The following is a 23,295-nucleotide window of genomic DNA, read 5'->3' as shown; positions in this document are numbered from 1 at the left end:
AAGAACCGACTAGCTACTATTTACAGTAGTTTACTACGTTATATTTTATGAAGAAGATTAATGATGAGGATAGGTCATTGAGTCAGAGTATGCGTCCCAAATGGCACCCTATTCCGTATATAGCTCACTACTTTTGACCAGAACCCTATGGGGAATAGGGAATAGGTAGCCATTCGGGACATAGACAGAGTATAGGAGCAGCTGTTGTGTGGTTTTAAAGATGTGTTTTCCATACAGCCAGGCAGGGCGAGGGTAACAGGGAACAGGTAAGTTCAGCCCAGATAGTTTCCAGCAGCACACCCACTCTTTTAATCCTGTCTGTGGATGGCCTTGACCTGTCAGAGCCCACGCATGCATGTACACACACACACACACACACACACACACACACACACACACACACACACACACACACACACACACACACACACACACACACACACACACACACACACAGGATTGGGGGCCTTACATCAGAGACAGCAGGGCCACACACACACTCTCCGAATACACGCGGCATTTCTGTCATGCACACTATTACAGGGCTACATATAGGCTATATATCTTCCATTGAATATGTCCACTTTTAGAGATGAGATAACATATCTTCCATTGAATATGTCCACTTTTAGAGATGAGATAACATATCTTCCATTGAATATGTCCACTTTTAGAGATGAGATAACATATCTTCCATTGAATACGTCCACTTTTAACGATGAGATAACATATCTTCCATTGAATATGTCCACTTTTAGAGATGAGATAACATATCTTCCATTGAATATGTCCACTTTTAGAGATGAGATAACATATCTTCCATTGAATACGTCCACTTTTAACGATGAGATAACATATCTTCCATTGAACACGTCCACTTTTAGAGATGAGATAACATATATATTTTCCATTTGCCTCTAATTGTTTTATCGGTACTGTATTTCAGATTTACATACGTGCTCTTTTTAAAAGTGCTCTGAACATTTTCACTGTTGTACCAATTACAAACACATTTCACCGACACGCACGCAAGTGTGCGCTTGTCATCCCCTCGCCTTACCCTGTGATAACAACCTCGCACACAACAAAGGAAGCTTCCTGGTCTCAAAATGGTTAAGATGCAGGACATGAATATAACACATCAATTAGAATATGATCCATTCAATATTGACAGACATGAACACGTATGGATGTGTTAACACACGATTACATTAGGAAAGTGAATAGCTTACTTTCAATATTTTGTTATTAAGTGAAAAATAACTTTTTGTCGGTGAACCCTAAGCAGTGTGTAAAGTGTAACCCAATACTTTGTGTGTGTTTCTGTGTTCGATGCCATGAGCATCTTATGTCTTTGTCAACGTGTGCCTGCGAGCTATGTGTGGGTGGAAGTGTGTATGCGGGCGGCAGAGTGTGCTGTGTGTGGGCGGAAGTGTGTGTGGGTGTTTTTTGTGTGGGTGGGGATTGTCTGAAAAAAAGGTACTACAATCTTAGAAATTATGGGGTAGAATTACTACAAATACCTTCAGGACATTTGTAGATCAATGTTACTATGTTGATTGTGCATCTATAATGTTCATAAATGGAGCAGCTGAAAATGCAGTGAATTTTCCCAGTAAATAGCAATCTGTCTACACAAAAAAGATACACCAAACTCGTACCTAATGACGAATACAGAGGCAGGCTAGGAATGATCGACCCACACTCAGGGTCCGTAGTGGGCTTCTCAGAGTCATAATGAAACGAGATTACATTTCTAAACCCCGGGGGATTTACCCATGTGGGTGGGCCTACGATCACGCAGGTTCCAGAGACCCCCCTTACCGCCCACCGCCTAGCCCAGCTAATGTGTGTCAGATTATCTCACTCACTCACTCACTCATCCCCATCACGACTGGGCTGGTTCATAGGGCAGCAACAAAGGCTCTCCACTTCTGCCGGTCTTCGGCCATCTTCCCCACTGTACACCAGCCCTGATGGTGTTGGAGCTCAATCTGCTAATGCAGGGGGGGATATTTCTAACTATCGCCTCATGCACATGCCAAGTCTAGACTCATGTGCTCTTAAATGACAGTTTAAATGTACCATTTATTTCAGGGACATTGTATTGTATCCTTAGTCTATCAAAGATAACCCAGTTCCCTTTATAAAAACTCGTAGAAGTGATGAAACAAACTACACAAACAAGAAAAGGAGTAAAACTAATGTTGGTGTTCTCTTTGAAGCGAAAGCCAGACAATTTTGCATGATTATTGCCGTTAAGTTTTTGATCTCAACCCAACAGGCATGAAAAACAACAGCAGACGCTAGGGATTAGGATCCCCCCTACTCACACGCCCACCCGCAAAAACAAGTCCCTGACTCAATCACAAAACCTCAGCAACTTAGTCTGCCTCACATGTACTTTACAGTACTTATCATTTGCACTTAAACCAAAGGGATGGCTCTCTTTCTCTGCACTTGATAAGAAACTGACATACTAATTATAGAAGTGCAGAAATGTTTTAAGTCAAAGATCAACTGCTTAGACCTCAATGAACCACCACAGTACTTAGGCCTAAATGGATGTGAAGTCATTCGTCTCTTCCACACTGCTCTTGCTCCTTGTATCCTATGGCTTTGCTGCCCAACAGGGTATTGGTGGGATTAACCATGGCTCTGAGCTCCCCTGCTGTGCCTCCTGCAGGCCAAGGCTGGGGCTGCTGTGGGCTGTGGGCTGTACTGATCAGCCCACGGAGAGGCTGGCCCTGTGGGCGTTATGTATGGTTGTATTGACGACGGTAGAGACAAAGCCTCGCACTGTGTCACACAGGGCACTTTTTCCTCACTCTGCAGGAAATCCTGGGTCATGCTTAGTAGGGCACACAGACACCGTAGCAAAACTGTTTGCAACGGAGAGCAGCGATCTGTGCTCTAATTTGACACATTCAGCTAGTAGGCCTAGACTATCGCTTTCAATCTGTTTGAAAATGTTTTCCACCATCTTAACCCTGGTGACTGTATGAGCGCTCATGTGTAGAACTGCATCATTTGCGTTGGAAATCAAAAAACAGGCATTTTAAATGTACTAGATGTTGTCAAAAGGTCCTAGGCCTACAATATACACAAAACACAATACAAATAAACATTTTACTTGCACAGCGCTTTTCGTTAAATAAAATAATCTCAAAACCCATAAAAAGCAAAAGGAAACAAACACCACATTTAAAATTGATGGTAGAGATGGATATTGAACCTCTATTTGGCTTCGGATGAAAGGCAAGGAGTTGAGGCAGTTTGGATTGGAAAGGCAGTGTAGCTTCTGCGGAGGGAGAGGGTATTGATGGTACAGCCAGAGAGAAACCAACAGTCGGAACATTCAAATAATCAATTCACTGCCTCTCCGCTATAGCACATGTTGTACTATCCTGGAGTGTTTTTAAAAGCTCGCCTAGGCCTACACCATATCACACCTATCATTCCAATGATCAGCATGACTATTGTGTAGCTATTTCATCAGTGCAGCATTATCAGTGTACTGTGTAAATAAAGGATGCTGCAACATGATGCCCTACTGAACATGGCAGCTGTTTGGTCCTATCACGTCCTAGCATGTTGGAGTGTCCACACCACAGGCATAAATAGGACCATTCCATGACTCAACACTTTCAGCAAAGCCATACGTACCCACAAGGCATTGCAGCGGACTAATGTATGTGCGAGTTTGTGTGGTCAAGAGTAAACAAATATTATACTGGTGCTTGCCTCAATAAGATCGTTAAAGTACATGAGAATATCATCATTTTAGATTAGATTTTCAAATGAACTGATTCATGGAGTACCTGCAAATGAACTGATTCATGGAGTACCTGCAAATGAACTGATTCATGGAGTACCTTCAAATGAACTGATTCATGGAGTACCTTCAAATGAACTGATTCATGGAGTACCTTCAAATGAACTGATTCATGGAGTACCTTCAAATGAACTGATTCATGGAGTACCTTCAAATGAACTGATTCATGGGGTACCTTCAAATGAACGGATTCATGGAGTGCAGCTGATGGAGAAATCTTAAGGTAAAATGTACAAATGATTCATTCCTTAGATGTAGACAACATGCTTAACCATATTGGATAAGACAGCTGCCACGGTCAGTGTTGTCTCTTGAGACTGTTGTAGTGTAATAACTATTTAGAGTACACTAATCATGATAATGAATTACATTCATTTCTGTGTTCAAAACAAAGACGATTTGGGGGAAAACAATAAGTCCAATTAATTCACTCTTTTCCAACATCAATATTAGCTTATATTTTCTGCCGAGACAAGAGATGTTGCAGATGATATTGTGGTGTATTTTCTGCCGAGACAAGAGATGTTGCAGATGGTATTGTGGTGTATTTTCTGAAGAAAAACACCATTACTGTCCTCCCACACACTCCCATCAGCAGCAAGCACACCCTGACCTCAACCTTCACACAACACGCGCGCTTAGGGTTATTACTCCAATACGGTACACTACTGCCACCAAGTGTCGACTCTTGGGCTTTTAAAAACATGCCGGAATACAGACAGCAAAAATATAATTGAGACACCAGAAAAAAAAAACAGTGAAAGTTAAATGATTTATCTACAAAATACATTTTTTATTGTATATACACATATAATTTCATCCCAAGAGTCAAAATAATAACATGATTGTCAGAAGCTCGTGCAGGAAGACACAGAGGAAATAAATACATTGCATTCTAGAAGGCAACAATCCCTTTGGACCCTTTCGAGATCAAATACTATTTACACCATGTCAGATGACACCCGCACAGAAAGCAATCATTCTGTACTTTTTTTAAGAGCACAGTCATCGATGTGGAGTACCTCTTCCCTGCTGTACATGTCGCAGGAACCAAAAGGAGACCCGCGACAATGTAAGTACCTGCTCCGTCTCTAAACTCAACTCAAGCCTTTAATCTACTGCCGGAAAGGGTTTGTACTAGACAGTTGATGTGAAGCCTCAAAATTACCAGGTAAAAAGGCAGGGTGCGCCACAGAGTTCCCCTGGTCTGGTAGGGGAGAGGGCTGGGATTCGGGGTGCTCTGCGGGGTTGGCCTTGCTAGATACACTGCTTGGGGAACCGTTATGGTGGTGTGGCGACTCCTGTTGCTCTGTGCTGTGTTCAGTCTCCACTGCCTGGTATTCAGAAGAGGTCTGATCATTTTGCTCCTGGCAACAGACAAGATAATAGAACGTCATTGGCTGATCCATCGTGACAAAATGTTTTGGATACACTAAAGATATAACCAAACCATGCACTAAACTAAACACAGGCACATAGGACATCTGACCACATTCACCACAGCACGTCACAAAGACAGTGTCGAATTCACCTCTACAGTGCGCACACAGTCTCACCTTTCTTTAGTTCACATGAAGGCGTGGGGGGAAATCGTTCACATAGTCACTGTTAACCATACGATATAAAAACAGAAAAATAAATCCCATTGAAATAAAATAATTTTAAAAAAGGTTATTAAAAAAACAACATGAACTGGCTTGAAATTCTTAAACTTTCGAGTCGCACATCCGAGGACAAGAGTTCTCATTGAGATTTGACAAGTCTTTAAAAAAGAAAAAAAAGGACTATCGTCCATCATCCTACCTGCAGTGGCTGTGTCTCCGAGGGTAGACTACTCTTGGCCATGCAGTACATCTCTCTGATCTGGCAGACAGCGAAGGCTATTGTGACCCAGGGGGATCCACTCAGCACCCAGGCCGGTCTGTTAACATCCTCCTGCTCCTCCTGGTGCTTGGTCTTCTTAGCCGGGGGTCTAGGGTCAGGGCGGGGCACAATCACACCAACCTGGTAGTTGTAGTAGTAATTAGTAGTAGTACACATCATTGTCCCACAATGGGAAATTGGTTTGCTCAAAGAAGCAGCACATGAGTGCAACAACTTGGAGAGTTCTGACCTGGCTCTGCATCAAGTCTATGGTAGCGATGGGAACTGGACTGGATGGAACCGGAATGTTCTCTGCTAGCATCCTGTCCTCTATTGAGGGGAATACAAATGTAGGTTATTATTGTATGGTACGCTGTGAAAAATAAGGGTGGTTTGCAGTTGTATAAATATTTTAGTTTTAGTGCAATATATGAAGCAATCCATTAAACCATTCTATATAGAACAGGGTCTGTAAAATAAAATATGAACTGAGGTTCTCTCCCCTCCCTCACCCTTTTCCTCGTTCTGTCCAGTCAGACATTGAATGAAGGAGAAGATGAGGAGTATAACCAGGGAAGCCATTCCAATCCCTCTGAACGTCTCTGCAGCTCCTGGAAAAAGAAAGATGCACTTTACAGATACACAAAAAAACATAAATGCTAACACCTAAGGTGTCATTTAATAGGGTTATGAATGGTTTATTAGTGGATGTGTAGTTTATAAATACGTAATAAACCATAACTCATTGGTTCTCAGGAGTTGCTAAATTTCACTAGTCAAATGGGACTGTCAAAAGGGGCCGTTGTTGTCGCATCCGTACCAAAATAGTTGACGAAGACGCCCCCCACCATGGCCCCACAGCCCCGTCCCAGCCCCAGGTGTAGACCCTGGAGGATACCCTGGGCAGAGGTCCTCAGAGCTGGGGGCACCGCGGCACTCAGGTAGGAGATACAGGCTGCCCAAACCGACGCATGGGTCACACCTACAGTACAAAAGAGACAGACAGAAAGGCAAAACAAAAGGTTAGAAAAGTGAAATACTGTATGTGGCTCAGAGGTAGAGCATGGTGCTTGTAAAGCCAGGGTTGTAGGTTTGATTCCCATGGGGGAACAGTACAAAAATGTATGCACTCACGACTAAGTCACTCTGGATAAGAGCGTCTGCTAAATGACTAAAATGTCAATGATGCCAGAGGACAAACATTGATGGAGGTGTTAAACATTACACAGCTTATAGGATAAAAATGCTTCTTCAAAGAAGGGGCGGCAGGTAGCCTAGCAGTTAAGAGTGTTGGGCCAGTAACCGAAAGGTCGCTGGTTTGAATCCCCGAGCCGACAAAGTGAAAAATCTGTTGATGTGCCCTTGAGCAAGGCACTCAACCCTAATTGCTCCTGTAAGTCGCTCTCGATAAGAATGTCTGCTAAATGTAAAATGTTTTACATTAGTACTGAAATAATGACATACAGAAGAAGAAAAAGCAGTCCGTCCTGTAGTATTAGCACAAATTGGAAAAACAATCTCGAATTTATTTAGGTCCTATGGATAAGGAAGTGTTGACACCTACACATCCATTCATCAGCCGTCAGGCAGACAGACTTCTCATTCCGTGACCACAGATTCAAAACGTCAGATGGATACAGTTGAAGTCATTAAAACTCGTTTTTCAACCACTCCACAAATTTCTTGTTAACAAAACTATAGGTTTTGGCAAGTTGGTTGGGACATCTACTGTGTGTATGACAAGTCATTTTTCCAACAATTGTTTACAGAGATTATTTCACATATAATTCACTGTATCACAATTCCAGTCGGTTGGGAAGTTTACATACACTAAGTTGACTGTGCCTTTAAACAGCTTGGAAAATTCCAGAAAATTATGTCATGGCTTTATAAGCTTCTGACTGGCTATAATTTGAGTCAATTGGAGGTGTACCTGTGGATGAATTTCAAGGCCTACCTACAAACTCAGTGCCTCTTTGCTTGACATCATGGGAAAATCAAAAGAAATCAGCCAAGACCTCAGAATTTTTTGTAGACTTCCACAAGTCTGGTTCATCCTTGGGAGCAATTCCCAAAATGCCTGAAGGTACCACGTTCATCTGTACAAACAATAGTATGCAAGTATAAACACCATGGGACCATGCAGCCCAGGAAGGAGACGCGCTCAGTTTCCTAGAGATTAACGTACTTTGGTGCGAAAAGTGCAAATCAATCCCAGAACAACAGCAAAGGACCTTGAGAAGATGCTGGAGAAAACAGGTACAAAGGTATCTATATCCACATAACCTGAAAGGCCGCTCAGCAAGGAAGAAGCCACTGCTCCAAAACCGCCATAAAAAAGCCAGACTACGGTTTGCAACTGCACATGGGGACAAAGATTGTACTTTTTGGAGAAATGTCCTCTGGTCTAATGAAACAAAAATAGAACTGTTTGGCCATAATGACCATCGTTATATTTGGAGGAAAAAGGGGGAGGCTTGCAAGCCGAAGAACACCATCCCAACCGTGACGCACGGGTTTGGCAGCATCATATTGTGGAGGTGCTTTGCTGCAGGAGGGTATGGTGCACTTCACAAAATAATGGCATCATGAGGGATGAAAATTATGTGGATATATTGAAGAAACATCTCAAGACATCATTCAGGATGTTAAAGCTTGGTCGCAAATGAGTCTTCCAAATGGACAATAACCCCAAGCATACTTCCAAAATGGAAAAATGGCTTAAGGACAACAAAGTCAAGTAATTGGAGTGGCCATCACAAAAATACCTCAATCCTATAGAAAATTTGTGGGTAGAACTGAAAAAGCGTGTGCGAGCAAGGAGGCCTACAAACCTGACTCAGTTACACCAGCTTTGTCAGGAGGAATGGGCCAAAATTCACAAAACGTATTGTGGTAAGCTTGTGGAAGGCTACCCAAAAAATGTTGGACCCAAATGTTGGACCCAAGTTTAAATTGTTAGCAATGCTACCACATACTAATTGAGTGCATGTACACTTCTGACCCACTGGGAATGTGATGAAAGAAATAAAAGCTGAAATAAATAATTCTTTACTATTATTCTGACATTTCTCATTCTTAAAATAAGTGGTGATCCTAACTGACCTAAGACAGGGAATGTTTACGAGGATTAAATGTCAGGAATTGTGAAAAACTGAGTTGAAATGTATTTGGCTACGGTGTACGTAAACTTCCGACTTCAACTGTATATACACACACACACACATCCTTATGCTGAAGTAATGGAATGGTCATCTTACTTTGCTTTGTGGGCTGGGGTTGCAAAACACTTCTAAGACACAAAGCTCAGGAAGAAGCAAACAGTGCCTATCACTTATGACCAGTAATAACAAGCTTATTCTTACATAGAGCGCATTATCAGTTATTACTAGAAAAATTGTCATGAGGCGTAGGCCTATAGGACATTTTATCCACCACCATTCAAAACACAATGCCATAGTTAAATTCCTTGCAAGAATAATGGATGAGTACATTCACTTTATAAGTCGACCCCTGTACTAGAGCTGGGGTGGGCAACAGGCTATTTCTTTTGGACCCCCCAACGCTTTTAGTAATGATTATTTAAATATTTTTTTATACAAATAATCATTGTATATATATATATATACACTACCTGACCAAGAGTATGTGGACACCTGCTCGTCAAACATCTCATTCCAAAATCATGGGCATTAATATGGAGTTGGTTCCCCTTTGTCGTTATAACAGCCGCCACTCTTCTGGGAAGGCTTTCCTCTAGATGTTGGAACATTGCTGCGGGTACTTGTATCCATTCAGCATCAAAAGCATTACTGAGGTCAGGCACTGACGTTGGAAGATTAGGCCTGGCTTGCAGTCGGCGTTCCAATTCATCCCAGAGGTGTTCGATGGGGGTTGAGGTCAGGGCTCGGTGCAGGCCAGTCAAATTCTTCCAGAACGATCTCGACAAACCATTTCTGCATGGACATCGCTTTGTGCACGGGGCATTGTCATGCTGAAACAGGAAAACGCCTTTCCCAAACTGTTGCCACAAAGTTGGAAGCACAGAATCATCTGGAATTTCATTGTGTTGTAGCGTTAAGAATTCCCTTCACTGGAACGAAGGGGCCTAGCCTGAACCATGAAAAACAACTCCAGACCACAACCCCAGAAGTGTAAAATCACCAGGAATTCAACTAAAAATGTGTTTCATTGAGTAAGTCTGTTCCCAAGTGTTCCCACATCACAAAAAAATCTAATACATGATTGCGTCTCAAAATACAATCTCTTTATGGGCTTAGTTGTGGTCAATTTGCAGTGTACAAATTATTATAATTATTCTCTGGGTCCCGACCATTCTCTTCAACAAAATTCGGCCCCCTCTGGATCTAGTTGCCTACCTCTGTCCTATTGGTTATTGTGTACCCAAGGTGTCTGAAAGAGGGAGTGGAACAATATATTCTCCTTTCCAGTGTTTGACAAGACCCATCCAACCTGCTCTTAAATAATCTCTCATCTGTAACCACAGATAGACAAACAGGGGTAACATTGTGCCTGTTCACGAGTCATATGACATTACCAGGATATCCTTATTGAATTTCCTTTTGTTGATACTGTCTTTTAATATGACAGCTTTTGATGTGATACTGTAACGGCCTTTTCAATTAAAATCCATATTAACATTCCTATATTAACATTAAAAAGGTGTTTTATAAGGCAGCGGTTGCTTGAAATAAGAGATTCCTGTCCTAAGATGTACTTTACTGAGGTTCAATAATACAGCCCTTAACTACGGACTCAAATTTGAACCTTTCCTCAGTCAGATGTCAACAGGAAGTAATGTCAATATCGGACCTGCTCTCTCTTACCTTGTAAGACCTCCATAGGCAGAACTATCCATGCATTCTCCAAGTAAGAAATGTACAGGTAGCGTGCTGTGTTACATGCCAAGCCAATGTACAAGACCCTAAGTTAGGAAAACAGGGAGGAAAGAAAGAAATTAGTGATGAGATTTTCAGAGGTTAGGTACTCCGAGCAAAAGTTATTAAGAAGAAGAAAAACAGATCAAATAGGGTGATGTATGGAATGTATAGGCTTTTCAGACTTGGAGAGTCTTTTGTTGCGTTAATTTGGATCCCATCGCAGAACACTCATCCAAGGTTTAAACAGGGGTGGACAATTCCAGTCCTCGAGGGCCTGATTGGCGTCACAGTTTTGCCCCAACTAACACACCTGACTCCAATAATCACAATCTTCAGTTTAGAATGCAACTGGATTAAATGAGCCGTTTGATAGGGATGGAGAAAAAGTGTGACACCAAATCAGGCCCTTGAGGACTGGAGTTGCCCAACCCCTGGTTTAAAGAGATGCCCTACTAGGTATAGTTAGTATTACTCTTTGTGCACAGTGCCCATTGAACTGGTGAGGCAAAAAGCACTAAAATTCTTGAGACCTTTGCACTAATAGGTAACTGTATGACGTGCGGGGTTATAACCACCCACGATGTTAGAGAAGAACGCTTTTTAAAATGGTGCGTCAAAATGACATAGGTCGCACAGAGCTGCCAGATGGATGGGCCCCCCCTCCTTAAACATAACACCACACTCTCAAATGTCCCTGCTCTGTGCTAGGTCAGTCTGTCGGACTATAGTATACGCACAAGGCCTGTGTGACGTTCAAGCAAGAGGCACTCTAATCGAACACGATCGTTTATATGCCGCAAATGTGGAAATCCTCAGTTTCAGAAAATACTGTGCGCTTTTGGTTGTCGTTGTTGCTGCTGCTGTTTTTGGTCAAATATTTGGTTAAAAAAAAAGAGATGGATAATGTGATATCCCTTCCTCCACCACCCTCCCAAAAACAAGAACACCAACAACCCCATCCTTACCTGATGTGTCCCACCAGCTCGATAAACTTATGACTGGTGAAGTAAGCAGCCAGCTCCGACACATGACTCAGAACCGAACACACACCAAACAGCGTGGTGGTCCCCTTCAGGTCCTCTAGATGCCAATACAGGAAGGTGAACACAAAGCCGTAACCGAAGCCCATGAACCAGGCGACGAACAGCACCGTGCTGTACTGAACACTACACAGCAGCCTGAGGAGGTCACTGTAATAGAAAGGCTGTTCGGTGGTGGTGGACCCTGGGGTGATGGGGGTCTGGTCCGAGGTGGAGCTCTCCTCTGGAGATGCCACGTTCCCATCTACCTGTGTGCAAAAAAAAAAATGGTGTAAAATGAATAAAATAACAATTTTCTATTTAAAGCAGTATATGCTTCGGCTAAAGAAATTAGAAAGACTATTTCCACTTAGTGTTAGTGTGAGTTTTCATTTTCCAGTAGATTTACCTGTGGTATCTCTACCTCCTGGGCCCTCTGAGGCAACTCCTGTCTGTAGTCCCCACTATCAAATCAAACTTCATTTCAAAAGACATTTAAAAATCACCACACACTTTACAGTAAAATAAATCAAATAGAAGATAAAAACAAACAGCAATTCTACAAAATAGATTAATAAAAGAACATCAAACAAAGTCTTAAATGACAATAAAATCATTGATTTAAGGAAAAGCTAAAAATAAAAAATAAAAAGGGTAGGGTTTCAAACAGTTTTAAATTGGATCCGCCCCTATTACCTGTCGAAGTAGAATTGTGTTGCTACCACCAGGGCCAGACCCATCATCACTCCAAACACTATGAAGGCCACCTGGGGAAGGAACGAGTGAAGAAATTAACACATTAACTACATTTTTTATTTACGTATCAACTATGTTGCCCTTAATGACCCATTGCTTATTATTTGTCACATTTTCAATGTCATACATTACCTGGTAGTTCTTGTACTCGGGCAGGATACAGCCGACCACGCCGTCAATGAGCAGCGTAATGTGGGTGTGGTCTATCCAGATACCCACTAGCAGCATGGTCACGCCCCAGCCAAGGGACCCCCACATTCTCTGCAGGCCGTAACGGTCCCGGTGCTTCCCCAGGTACTGTAACGTCACGGTGTCCACAATGGTGACCGCCGGCGCGCTGAAAAACTCCCCCACGATGATGACCAAGAGGATCAGGAGAAAAATGCTCTCGACCTGATCTTCGTTGTACTCAATGATGTACTCTTTAGGTTGGGTGGGGGCAGGGGTGGTGGTGGTAGTGGTTGCCATAGGGGTTGTTGTAGTATTTGGAGTCACTTGAGTGGTATTGCCCTGCTCGTGAGGCATCAATGTGGAATTGGTGGTGGTGGGGGCATGGGTAGGTGTATGGGTGGGGGTTTTAGTGGTCAGTGGCATATTTGTGGTATTCGGTAAAAGCTGAGTGGTATTGGCTTGCTCATTAGGCACCACTCTGGGTTGGGCGCCGGTGGGGGTGCGAGTGGCTGTTGTCGTAGCATTGTTCTGCTCGTAAGGCACCCCAGTGGATTGAGTGGTATTGCTATCAGCACCTCTCCTATGCCTGCGGCGTACGCTATAGCCAGAATCAAGGCCATTCAAAACAAAAGGGAAGCTAGGAAAGTAACTTTGAAACAAATCCCGGCGACTTCTCGTATGATTGGTGGATGCGTCTGGTAGCGAGCCATTAATTGGTGTCATAGTAGTCAAGGGCAGTATTGGTGGGGCCACAGTGGGGATGTCCACCTTCTCCTTACAGATCATGTCAGCTGGTTTGACAAAGCCGATGCCACAGTTGAACACCAACCAACACAGCACAGAGAACAGCAACAATGGCTTCCCTTTCTTAAAACGATCGGCCACCACTCCCCAGAATGGCGCACTGCAGAACTCTATAAAGTACCGGATCCCAACCAACAGTCCACTACGGCTTGGTGACATCCCTAGCTGTTTGTAGTAGACGGCTAGGAGTGGGTGCAGGGATCCGTATGCTGCATAGAAGAAGAAGTAGAAGATCTTGGAGATGAGGAGCTGGGAGTTGACTCTTAGGGACATCCTCTCAAAGCAGCCTAGGTCTTTCGGTGGTAAGGCCATGGGTGTCTCTGGAGCAGACTGTGTGTCTGATGCTGCAGCAGACACTGGAGTGGAGGCTGGCTCTCGGTCAGTCTGAAGCTCCAGGGAAAGAGTGTTAAAGGGTTCGTCCAGGACGTACTTCCTCTTTTGATTTTCTTCATCATCCGAAAGGATGACCACTTTGTCGTCTGCGGCCATCTCTGGAAGACAGGAAGTTAGATTCATGTTTACTGTAACCTATACAATAGGCTACAATGATTATCATAACCATACAGTGTGTGTAGCAATATTGATGTTATTCATATTGATGTTACACAGGAAACAGAAACTCAGTCAACTGTGTTTATTTTCATCAAACTTAACATGTGTAAATATTTGTATGAACAAAACAAGATTCAACAACTGAGACAAACTGAGGGGAGGGGGAGTCAAAATCAAAAGTAAGGTAGTATCTGGTGTGGCCACCAGCTGCATTAGGTACTGCAGTGCATCTCCTCCTCATGGACTGCACCAGATTTGCCAGTTCTTGCTGTGAGATGTTACCCCACTCTTCCACCAAGGCACCTGCAAGTTCCTGGACAATTCTGAGGGGAATGGCCCTGGCCCTCACCCTCCGATCCAACAGGTCCCAGACGTGCTCAATGGGATTGAGATCCGGGCTCGTCGCTGGCCATGGCAGAACACTGACATTCGTGTCTTGCAGGAAATCATGCACAGAACAAGCAGTATGGCTGGTGGCATTGTCATGCTGGAGGGTCAAAAGTGCAGGGACCAGCAAAGAGAAACAGTCCTGGCAATGTGAAATGCGTCAACTGAATCTGGAGAGAAGTGAGGATGTTCTCTGCATCACACAGGCCAAAGTCAGAGAGCATCAACGTGGTACAGGAATAAAACAAATAACTGACGCAATGCTGCTCTCTTTGCAACCATGTTGGTCAACAAAATTATTTTTTAAATAGATTTCAGTCAGATTGTGGTGCTAGTTGTAATGTTATCCCTGAAAACCTCACAAAAGACAGTCACCTAGAGCCCTGCAGTCGGGTATTGGTGATGTGTAACAAGAGCAGTCTGACGCCACTGGGGAAGTGTACGCAAAAACAAACAAAAAAAGGTGATCAATCCACGCAATAAGAAAACATACAGAGGTGAGTTCGTGGTCAACGTGCACAGGCCCCATTGTAGGCAGCAAGGCTATCCAGGCAATGGAGTTGCTTACTGTGCAGCATCACAGCATCCTGGCCGTCAAGAAAACAGGAGTATGCTGATGTATTCCATGGAGAGGGATGCTTACCCGGCAAACTGAAGCTGGGAGTGGACGAGCGAGTGGAGCCTGTCCAGTAGCACTATATAAACCACTCAGAGAGGAGCTTGGTGGTCTATAGAAAAGGATGCCAAAAGCAGTTGGGGGGGCACAGATTGGATTGGCAGTCTGATCGCAATGCATAAACCATTTGGAAAACGATGAGTGTGTATCGATCCAAAACCTTTCAAGGCGCTCAAGTGGAGCCATTACCCACTATTGAAGACTTGGTGCCAGACCTGAACAGAGCACGTGTGTTCTCTTGTTTGTGAAGGAAAAAAAAACAACAACTGACATGTGGAACTGGATGAGGAATCCAGCTATCTCACCACGTTCGACTGCCATGGGACACGCTACAGGTGGCTGCGCATGCCAAAATCGGAATCAGTTCAGCCCCAGAGATCTTTCAGAGGAAGTTGAAACAAGGAATGGAAGGTCTGCCGAGGAGTCAATAAATAAATAATCACTGCAGATGGCATCCTGATTATGGGGGAAAAGAGACAACGATGAAGCAGCAATTCGGGACGATGACAAAATCCAGAGACGCTGCAGCTCAGGCTGAAGGAAGTGCCCTACATTGGTCACCTAACATCAGAGGGGTTTGAAAGTGGTCCCGGGAAAAGCGACAGCCATCAGACAGATGCCTCGGCCTACAGATGTGCAGGGGGGTAAACGACCTATCCAAGTTCTGCAGCCACACCACTGCAAGCCTGCTGTGACACCTAACACACAAGGACTCGAGCTGGCTTTCAAGAAAAATCAGCTGACACCATTGCACAGACCCCGGTGGTCCAGTCTCAGATAGGTTCCTGGAAAACATGTGGTGCGAAGCAGGGTGTGCCTCACAGAACAGGAGAACAGAGGCCCTGTGGAATCAATCAACATGATACACTTACCTGCATGTGTCAAGCGAGAGACTAAAGGCCATCCAGAGAGCCACTGAAGCTCCAGATACTGAAGAATGTGATCCTGCAGCGGTGGCCAGAAGGGAAAGAACAGGTACCCTTGGAAGGAGCAATGTATTTTCACAACAAAGATGAGTTGAGTGTGCAAAGTGGAGTTATCTTCAAAGGTGAGCGAGTCGTTGTGCTTGCTGCCCTCAAAGAATCCCTTCCTCACACATAGGAATCGAGGGATGTCTGAGAAGAGCTTGCGAGTGTGTCTACTGACCGGACATGAATGCACAGCTGAGAACATACATGGAACAATGTAGCACCTGCACTGCATGGGGTGTGAAGCAGCAGAAAGAGACGCTGAAACCACACGAAGCACCAAAGCTTCCCTGGGAGAAAAATACGGACCTGTTGGAGTTCAGAGACTCCATGGTCACAGTTGATTGAAAAACTCTCAAACTTCTGGAAAGTGGAACATTTGGGGGAACACACAGTCAGAAACAGTCATTTGAAAACTAAAAGACACACTTTGCACGGTACGGCATACCCGACATCCTACATTCAGACAATGGCCCCCAGTACTCTTCAGGCGAGTTCCGAAGTTTCAACAAGGACTGGGACTTTAAACACTAAACATTGTCACCAGTATACTCGCAAAGTAATGGAAAATTGGAATCCGCAGCGAAAACAGCCGAACGACTGATGGAAAAAGCAAAGAGAGCAGGTGCTGACCCATACCTAGTCATGCTAGATCATAGAAATACCCCGTCACAAGCAACAGACAGCGGCCCTGCAATGGCACTGATGGAAAGACGTACAAAGACAATAGTGCGAATGATTGAAAATCTGCTGAGACCAGGAATGACAAAATTAATGGTCAGCAGAGAAGTTCAAAGAAAGTCAGGAGAGACAGGCAAAGTACTACAATACCTCTGCTAAGGATTTCACAGAGTTGCAATGAGATGACAGCGTGAGAGTTGAGCCACTCACAGGTAGGGCCATCCAAAAACCTACTGTATTCAACTGAAAGACTGAATGTAAATCAAAGAAAGTAAAAACAAATATATAGTACCAGTCAAAAGTTGACACACCCACTCATTCCAGGGTTTTTCTTTATTTTGTACTATTTTCTACATTGTAGAATAAGACATCAAAACTATGAAATTACACATATGGAATCATGGAGTAACCAATTTGTTAAAAATATATATTTGAGATTCTTCAAAGTAGCCACCCTTTGCCTTGATGACAGCTTTGCACACGCTTGGCATTCTCTCAACCAGCTTCACGAGGTAGTCACCTGGAATGCATTTCAGTTAACAGCTGTGCCTTGTTAAAAGTTAGTTTGTGGAATTTCTTTCCTTCTTAATGCGTTTGAGCCAATCAGTTGTGTTGTGACAAGGTACATCACCACCTTCCGGAGACACCTGAAACCCCACCTCTTTAAGGAATACCTAGGATAGGATAAGTAATCCTTCTCACCCCCCCCCCCTAAAAGATTTAGATGCACTATTGTAAAGTGGCTGTTCCACTGGATGTCATAAGGTGAATGCACCAATTTGTAAGTCGCTCTGGATAAGAGCGTCTGCTAAATGACTTAAATGTAAATGTACATGTGGTATAGAGAAGATGGTATTTTACCAAATAGGACTAAGTCCATATTATGGCAAGAACAGCTAAAATAAGCAGAGAGAAACAACAGTCCATCATTACTTTAAAACATGAAGGTCAGTCAATAATTTCAAGAATTATTAATTAATTAATTTCAAGAAAATGCAGTCACAAAAACCATCAAGCGCTATGATGAAACTGGCTCTCATGAGGACCGCCACAGGAAAGGAAGACCCAGAGTTACCTCTGCTGCAGAGGATAAGTTCATTAGAGTTAACTGCACCTCAGATTGCAGCCCAAATAAATGCTTCACAGAGTTCAAGTAACAAACACATTTCAACATCAACTGTTCAGAGGAGACTGCGTGAAATCAGGCCTTCATGGTCAAACTGCTGCAAAGAAACCACTATTAAAGAACACCAATAAGAAGAAGAGACTTGCTTGGGCCAAGAAGGATGAGCAATGGACATTTGACTGGTGGAAATCTGTCCTTTGATCTGATGGGTCCAAATTTGAGATTTTTGGTTCCAACCGGCGTGTCTTTGTGAGACGCAGAATAGGTGAACGGATGATTTCCGCATGTGTGGTTCCCACCATGAAGCATGGAGGAGGAGGTGTGATGGTACTTTGCTGGCGACACTGTCGGTTATTTATTTAGAATTCAAGGCGCACTTAACCAGCATGGCTACCACAGCATTCTGCAGCAATATACCACCCCATCTGGTTTGCACTTATTGGGACTATCATTTGTTTTCAACAGGACAATGACCCAACACACCTTCAGGCTGTGTAAGGGCTATTTGACCAAGAAGGAGAGTGATGGAGTGCTGCATCAGATGACCTGGCCTCCACAATCACCCAACAACAAGCCAATTGAGATGGTTTGTGATGAGTTGGATCGCAGAGTGAAGGAAAAGCAGCCAACAAGCGCTCAACACGTGGGAACTCCTTCAAGACTGTCGGAAAAGCATTTCAGGTGAAGCTGGTTGAGAAAATGCCAAGAGTGTGCAAAGCTGTCATCAAGGCAAAGAGTGGTTACTTTGAAGAATCTCCAATATATTTTGATTTGTTTAACACTTTTTGGTTACTACATGATTCCATGTGTTATTTCATAGCTTTGATGTCTTCACTATTATTCTACAATGTAAAACACAGTAAAAAAATAAAGAAAAACCTTGAATGAGTACGTATATCCAAACTTTTGACTGGTACTGTGTGTGTGTGTGTGTGTGCAAATAGACAGTGAGAGACAAACAAACATTCAGTTCACATTCAAAATGATTGCAGACATGGACTACATGCCAAAGTTAGGTGGAGTCTGCCTTTGTTGTAGAAAAAAAAGAGAACGTGTAGCAATATTCATGTTACTCATTTTGATGTTACACAGGAAACGGAACCACTCGTTTCTTACTGACTTCGTGTACTTGATGTGCTGGTTAACAACACGCATAGTAACATTTGATTACAACACAAAGCATATTGACAACACTATGTTATACAGTAAACATGTTAAGCGTGGCTACAATAAAGATAAGGCTACCCACAAGTTGCACAATGGGTGAAAGAAATATAGTAACATTGTTACAACCTAAGAACTCATGTTGCTCGTTGAGTGGGTGTCATATCAGAAGAACCGGTGAAACCGGTGAGAAAAATACATTTCACCGTCCAATGCGGTAGTATGAACTAAATGCATGTTTCACTGTCAAATAATGAACACAACACCAAATTGAAGACGTAAAAAGTACAACGTTTACTTTAAGCAGTGCTAAACAGAGCACTTACATCAAAATATTGTAGATTCGCAATAAAATTACAAAATTAGCGCAGTTTCTCTTTGACATAGAAATATGAGCTTGGACGCCCGTGTTCTCATCAAGCTTACCTGACAAAGTCACCGGTCCGTATTCCTATTCTTTCAACTATGACTACGCAGGTTCGACGGTGGCAGTTGTGTCTCCCAGTCGTAAATCGAACGCTTCCTGCATTTCCTACAATACAGTTTATTTCGTCGTTTTCCTATGCATGCATGATACAGATGAACGATACACCGTAAGTAATATATTTTAAGACGCATGCAAATACTCCGACCTACAACCACACCTTCGTTCAGGCCATTTCGCTCAGATGGGAACTCCAAACTCGATACGCCCAGAGGATGGGTTTCGTGTGACGTCTGTGCTATCTGTTAAAGTGAAACCAACCTCCCAAATATTGTCCCGCTGCCCTTCAACATACACCAACTACTGTAAATGCTTAAGAGCATGTTTATAACGAATTGTAAAGGCAATATGCGCAATTGTTATTGATTCTAAAAATCTATAACATCTATCAAAAGTATATTTCCTACATAATAAAGGAAATAGATAGAATACAATGTAGCTTGTGCACCTTTCAATTTCGTTTAATTTAATATTTTTCACACCTGTAGTATTGTTCATATTGTGACGACCCAGGGTTTATAAGCGCGGATCATCGACTCTGCCGCTTGAGCATGCTTTTGCGGCACAGTCGATAGCGCGCTGGACTTCGGGCTAGAAGGTCGAGGCCTGCTCCCTGCCTGTTTCATTACAATATTGTAAAATGTCCTTATATAATAAATAATAATATATGCCATTTAGCAGACGCTTTTATCCAAAGCGACTTACAGTCATGTGTGCATACATTCTACGTATGGGTGATCCCGGGGATTGAACCCACTACCCTGGCGTTACAAGCGTTACAAGCGCCATGCTCTACCAACTGAGCTACAGAAGGACCAAATATGGCAATGTTTCTAATGGTCTCTGAGAGATATTTTCTTCATGTTACTGTACAAGTGTACAAAAAAGGATTGTATTGCAGAGAAGAAGTCAATCCCTTGTGATCGGAGTCAGACAAGTTGCCCTGCTCTGTCCAATGCCTTCCCCTCTTCTTTCTCTTCCTCTCCGCCATGACCATGGCCTCCAACATTGTTATCACCATTGTGATCGTGATAATCAGCACAATAACCATCTCGGCGATACACAGCTCCGTATCCACATCCATCAACCTGTAGTTCGCTAGTTCTGTCAGAGCATTACAGCTAAGATTATAGTAATCATCCAAGAACAGCCTTTGAACACTTCTAAGTTTATGGAACACTTTCTGTAGGTCACGATTGCAGTTCCAGGGGTTTCCTTCCAACAAGATATGGGTACTATACATGTGGATGCTTAGGAAGGTCTTGAAGTAGATGGTTCTCTTCTGGTTGTGGGCCAGGTTGAGCAGGGCCAGGGAGATCATGGCGGTGAAGACACCCTCTTGGGTCTTGTTGAGCTAGTTCCCCTGCAGGTTGAGGACCTCCAGGGACTTCAGCATGCAGAACACCCCATTGTTTAGGGAGACGAGATGGTTGTCCTCCAGGTGGAGCTGCCGCAAGGTGGACATGGAGCCAAAGGACCTCACCTGGATGGAATAGAACACAATAGAATAAAACCAAATAAAACACAATATAATATAGTAAAATAGAACAGAATAGAATTGCATAAGTCCTGTGTCACCTTATTTGATGTTGTAATGTAAAAACAACCTCACCTGGATGTTATGGATGGCGTTGCCAGTAAGGTTGAGCCTCTGTAGGCCATCCAGGTGCATGAAGCTCTTGCTGTGCAGGGTGTGCAGGTGGTTGTGGCTCAGCTGCAGCTCTCTCAAGAGCGTCCAGGCCCAGGGAGAAGCTCTCGCTCAGGGACGAGATCCTGTTTAATCAATCAATACATCAATCAATCAATCAATCTATCCATCCATCAAATTGAATTGATAAAGCCCCTTTGACATGAACAGTTGCCACAAAGTGCTTTACAATAATCCGGACCAAGACCCCAAAGAGCAAAACAGAAACAAGAGCACGGTGGCCAGGGAAAAACTCTCCACTACCTGTTACAACCCAGGTCCAACTGCTGAAGGAACTCTAGCTGGGTGTAGGCCCCGTCAGCCACAGCGCTGATGTTGTTGTCCTTTACAAGCAGAACTCTTCGATTTGCGTTCCATTTGGAAGGAACTCTTCGGGAATAAAGGTTAGGAGGTTCATAGATAGGTCCGGGTGTTGCGTGTAAGGAGGGATGTGGTTGGGTAAAGAGGGCGTTAAGTGCAAAGCGGAGAGTTTCAGTTCCTCGCGACAGTCGCAGCCTTTTTTCGCACGGGGTGCCGTGAGACTTGGAGTAAACCTTCATCAACAGTAGGAGACAAAAGAAGTACTGCATTTTGGCCCCTTACACCTGTAAAAATGAGACAGAGAAAATGTGGTAACACTTAACATACAGCCTTAATACATAGGTACAACAACTTTAAGTACACCAGCAACAACAGTCTATTTGCATGTTGTTGTGTAGTAATTTCGGAACTGGATTCTAGATAGCGTAATAGAGTTGAGCAATATAGCCCTAAAACGTTCATGAATTAAGCTACCATTATACAAGTATCCCTGACACAACGATCTACAACAAAGCATCCATTTTGACCAAATATGGCAATTTGGCCATAATAAAATAAAGAGAAAACATGAATGCCGTACCTTCACATCTATGATGAGGAGGGGGCTGGAGAGGGGTTTTAAAGAGATTGCTTGTAAACTGGGGCAACATCTGAGAGTAAGGCGACACTTCCTTCCCTCTTTTAAGCATGAGCGTGTGGGTTACGCGATTTAAGGACAGCAGGTGTCTACAGGGGTAGAGGGGAGTAAGATGATCTTCCATTTATGTAGCCTAGTTGATGAATCAGATATTTATCTGCTGAACCTGTTGAACTGCAGCGAGAAAGATTACAGTAATTCCAACCAAATCCCTAACTTAGTTTCATTATCTATCCTTCAATCAATCCATCCACCTACATTAATCTGACATCTCAGCTTACCCACATAAGCCTTTTCCCGATCACCATGTGAAAGGCAGAAATTGCTACCTCATGGTGGATGCTTGTGTAGCTCAGTTGGTAAGCGCAATGGCGCTAGCATCCACAATGCTGTGGGTTCAATTCTTGGGTGTATCTAATACAGGTTAAACTTTTTCAGCCTGGGACCCAAATGAGAAATTCTGTGGTTTCCTGGGACCCAAGCTTACAAAAACATGCAACTCTATGTAAATAAAGGTACATTTCATTGCCCTTATGCCCAATAACAAATGCAATATCGACAAAGAACAATTAAATGAAATACCCCATATACACAGCTACTCATGTTAATGTTTCCCCATTAAAATACTCTTACATGTGTCTAGGTTGGACCTGTTGCTGTTAAAATAAAATAAATCACTGGAATAAACTGATCGATCACATCACACAGATGTAGACCATAAAACACACGCACACAGTCCTAATGATAGGTGTGTGACTGGTTGACGTTTTCAACAAACAACAGCTGTCCGTGTGGCTGGTCTCAGACCATCCTGCAGAAGAAGAAGCCAGATGTGGAGGTCCTGGGCTGGTGTGGTGACACGTGGTCTGCAGTTGTGAGCCTGTTCCACTTACTGCAAAATTCTCTAAAACAACGTGGGAAGCGGCTTATGATAGAGAATTTAACATTAAATTCTTTGGCAACAGGATTTGTATTTGATCTAGCAACCTTTTGGTTACTGGCCCAACTCTCTAAACACTAGGCTACCTGCTGCCCCATTTGAAAGGAATAAGCTTTTTGTGCATATGGAACATTTCTGGGATCTTTTATTTCAGCTCATGAAACATTTTTGTTCACTATACTTATAGAAGACTGACTGGACAGATTCTAGATCATATTTAGTTACATGCCTAAAGAAAAGTAAGCGTGTTCAATTGATAAACATGATTGTAACAGTCGTTAAAATATATACTTTTTTACTAATGTACTACCCTAATCGTGTTT

The 23,295-nt window shown here is 43.1% G+C and overlaps 1 protein-coding gene and 1 pseudogene across 3 annotated transcripts; both read right to left on the bottom strand.

Moving 5' to 3' along the window:
* Positions 1-4,604: 4,604 nt before the first annotated feature.
* LOC118363710 (major facilitator superfamily domain-containing protein 6-A-like) lies at positions 4,605-19,785 on the bottom strand. 3 transcript variants are annotated; one of them, XM_052488529.1, is made up of 12 exons: positions 19,330-19,681; positions 12,507-13,840; positions 12,315-12,385; positions 12,028-12,082; positions 11,565-11,887; positions 10,546-10,643; positions 6,519-6,680; positions 6,211-6,309; positions 5,949-6,028; positions 5,639-5,839; positions 5,392-5,440; positions 5,059-5,202 (listed from the first exon to the last, which is right to left on the bottom strand). In XM_052488529.1, the coding sequence occupies exons 2-11, from the start codon at positions 13,836-13,838 to the stop codon at positions 5,438-5,440; spliced, it is 2,424 nt and encodes an 807-aa protein (XP_052344489.1). In that variant the 5' UTR covers positions 13,839-13,840; positions 19,330-19,681; the 3' UTR covers positions 5,059-5,202; positions 5,392-5,437. The 3 variants fall into 3 exon arrangements, with proteins under 3 accessions (XP_035600747.1, XP_052344489.1, XP_052344490.1); XM_035744854.2 differs by lacking the exon at positions 5,392-5,440 and having other exon boundaries at positions 4,605-5,202; positions 19,330-19,671; XM_052488530.1 differs by lacking the exons at positions 5,059-5,202; positions 5,392-5,440; positions 10,546-10,643 and having other exon boundaries at positions 5,670-5,839; positions 19,330-19,785.
* A 425-nt stretch (positions 19,786-20,210) lies between these two features.
* Positions 20,211-22,084, bottom strand: LOC118363994 (leucine-rich repeat-containing protein 15-like; annotated as a pseudogene).
* Positions 22,085-23,295: the final 1,211 nt, after the last annotated feature.

The sequence above is a fragment of the Oncorhynchus keta genome, chromosome 30 (genome assembly GCF_023373465.1).
Source record: "Oncorhynchus keta strain PuntledgeMale-10-30-2019 chromosome 30, Oket_V2, whole genome shotgun sequence".
Taxonomy (NCBI): Eukaryota; Metazoa; Chordata; class Actinopteri; order Salmoniformes; family Salmonidae; genus Oncorhynchus; species Oncorhynchus keta.
The sequence above is the reverse complement of the archived record's forward strand: the minus strand, read 5'-3'. Positions and strand labels throughout refer to the sequence as shown.

Coding starts and splice junctions, on each gene's coding strand:
- LOC118363710 (XM_035744854.2), bottom strand. CDS start 13,838: ATGGCCGCAGACGACAAAGTGGTCATCCTTTCGGATGATGAAGAAAAT. Junction 12,083..12,314: donor ACACAATTCTACTTCGACAG/GTAATAGGGGCG, acceptor TTGATTTGATAG/TGGGGACTACAGACAGGAGT. Junction 11,888..12,027: donor AGGAGGTAGAGATACCACAG/GTAAATCTACTG, acceptor TTTTGCACACAG/GTAGATGGGAACGTGGCATC.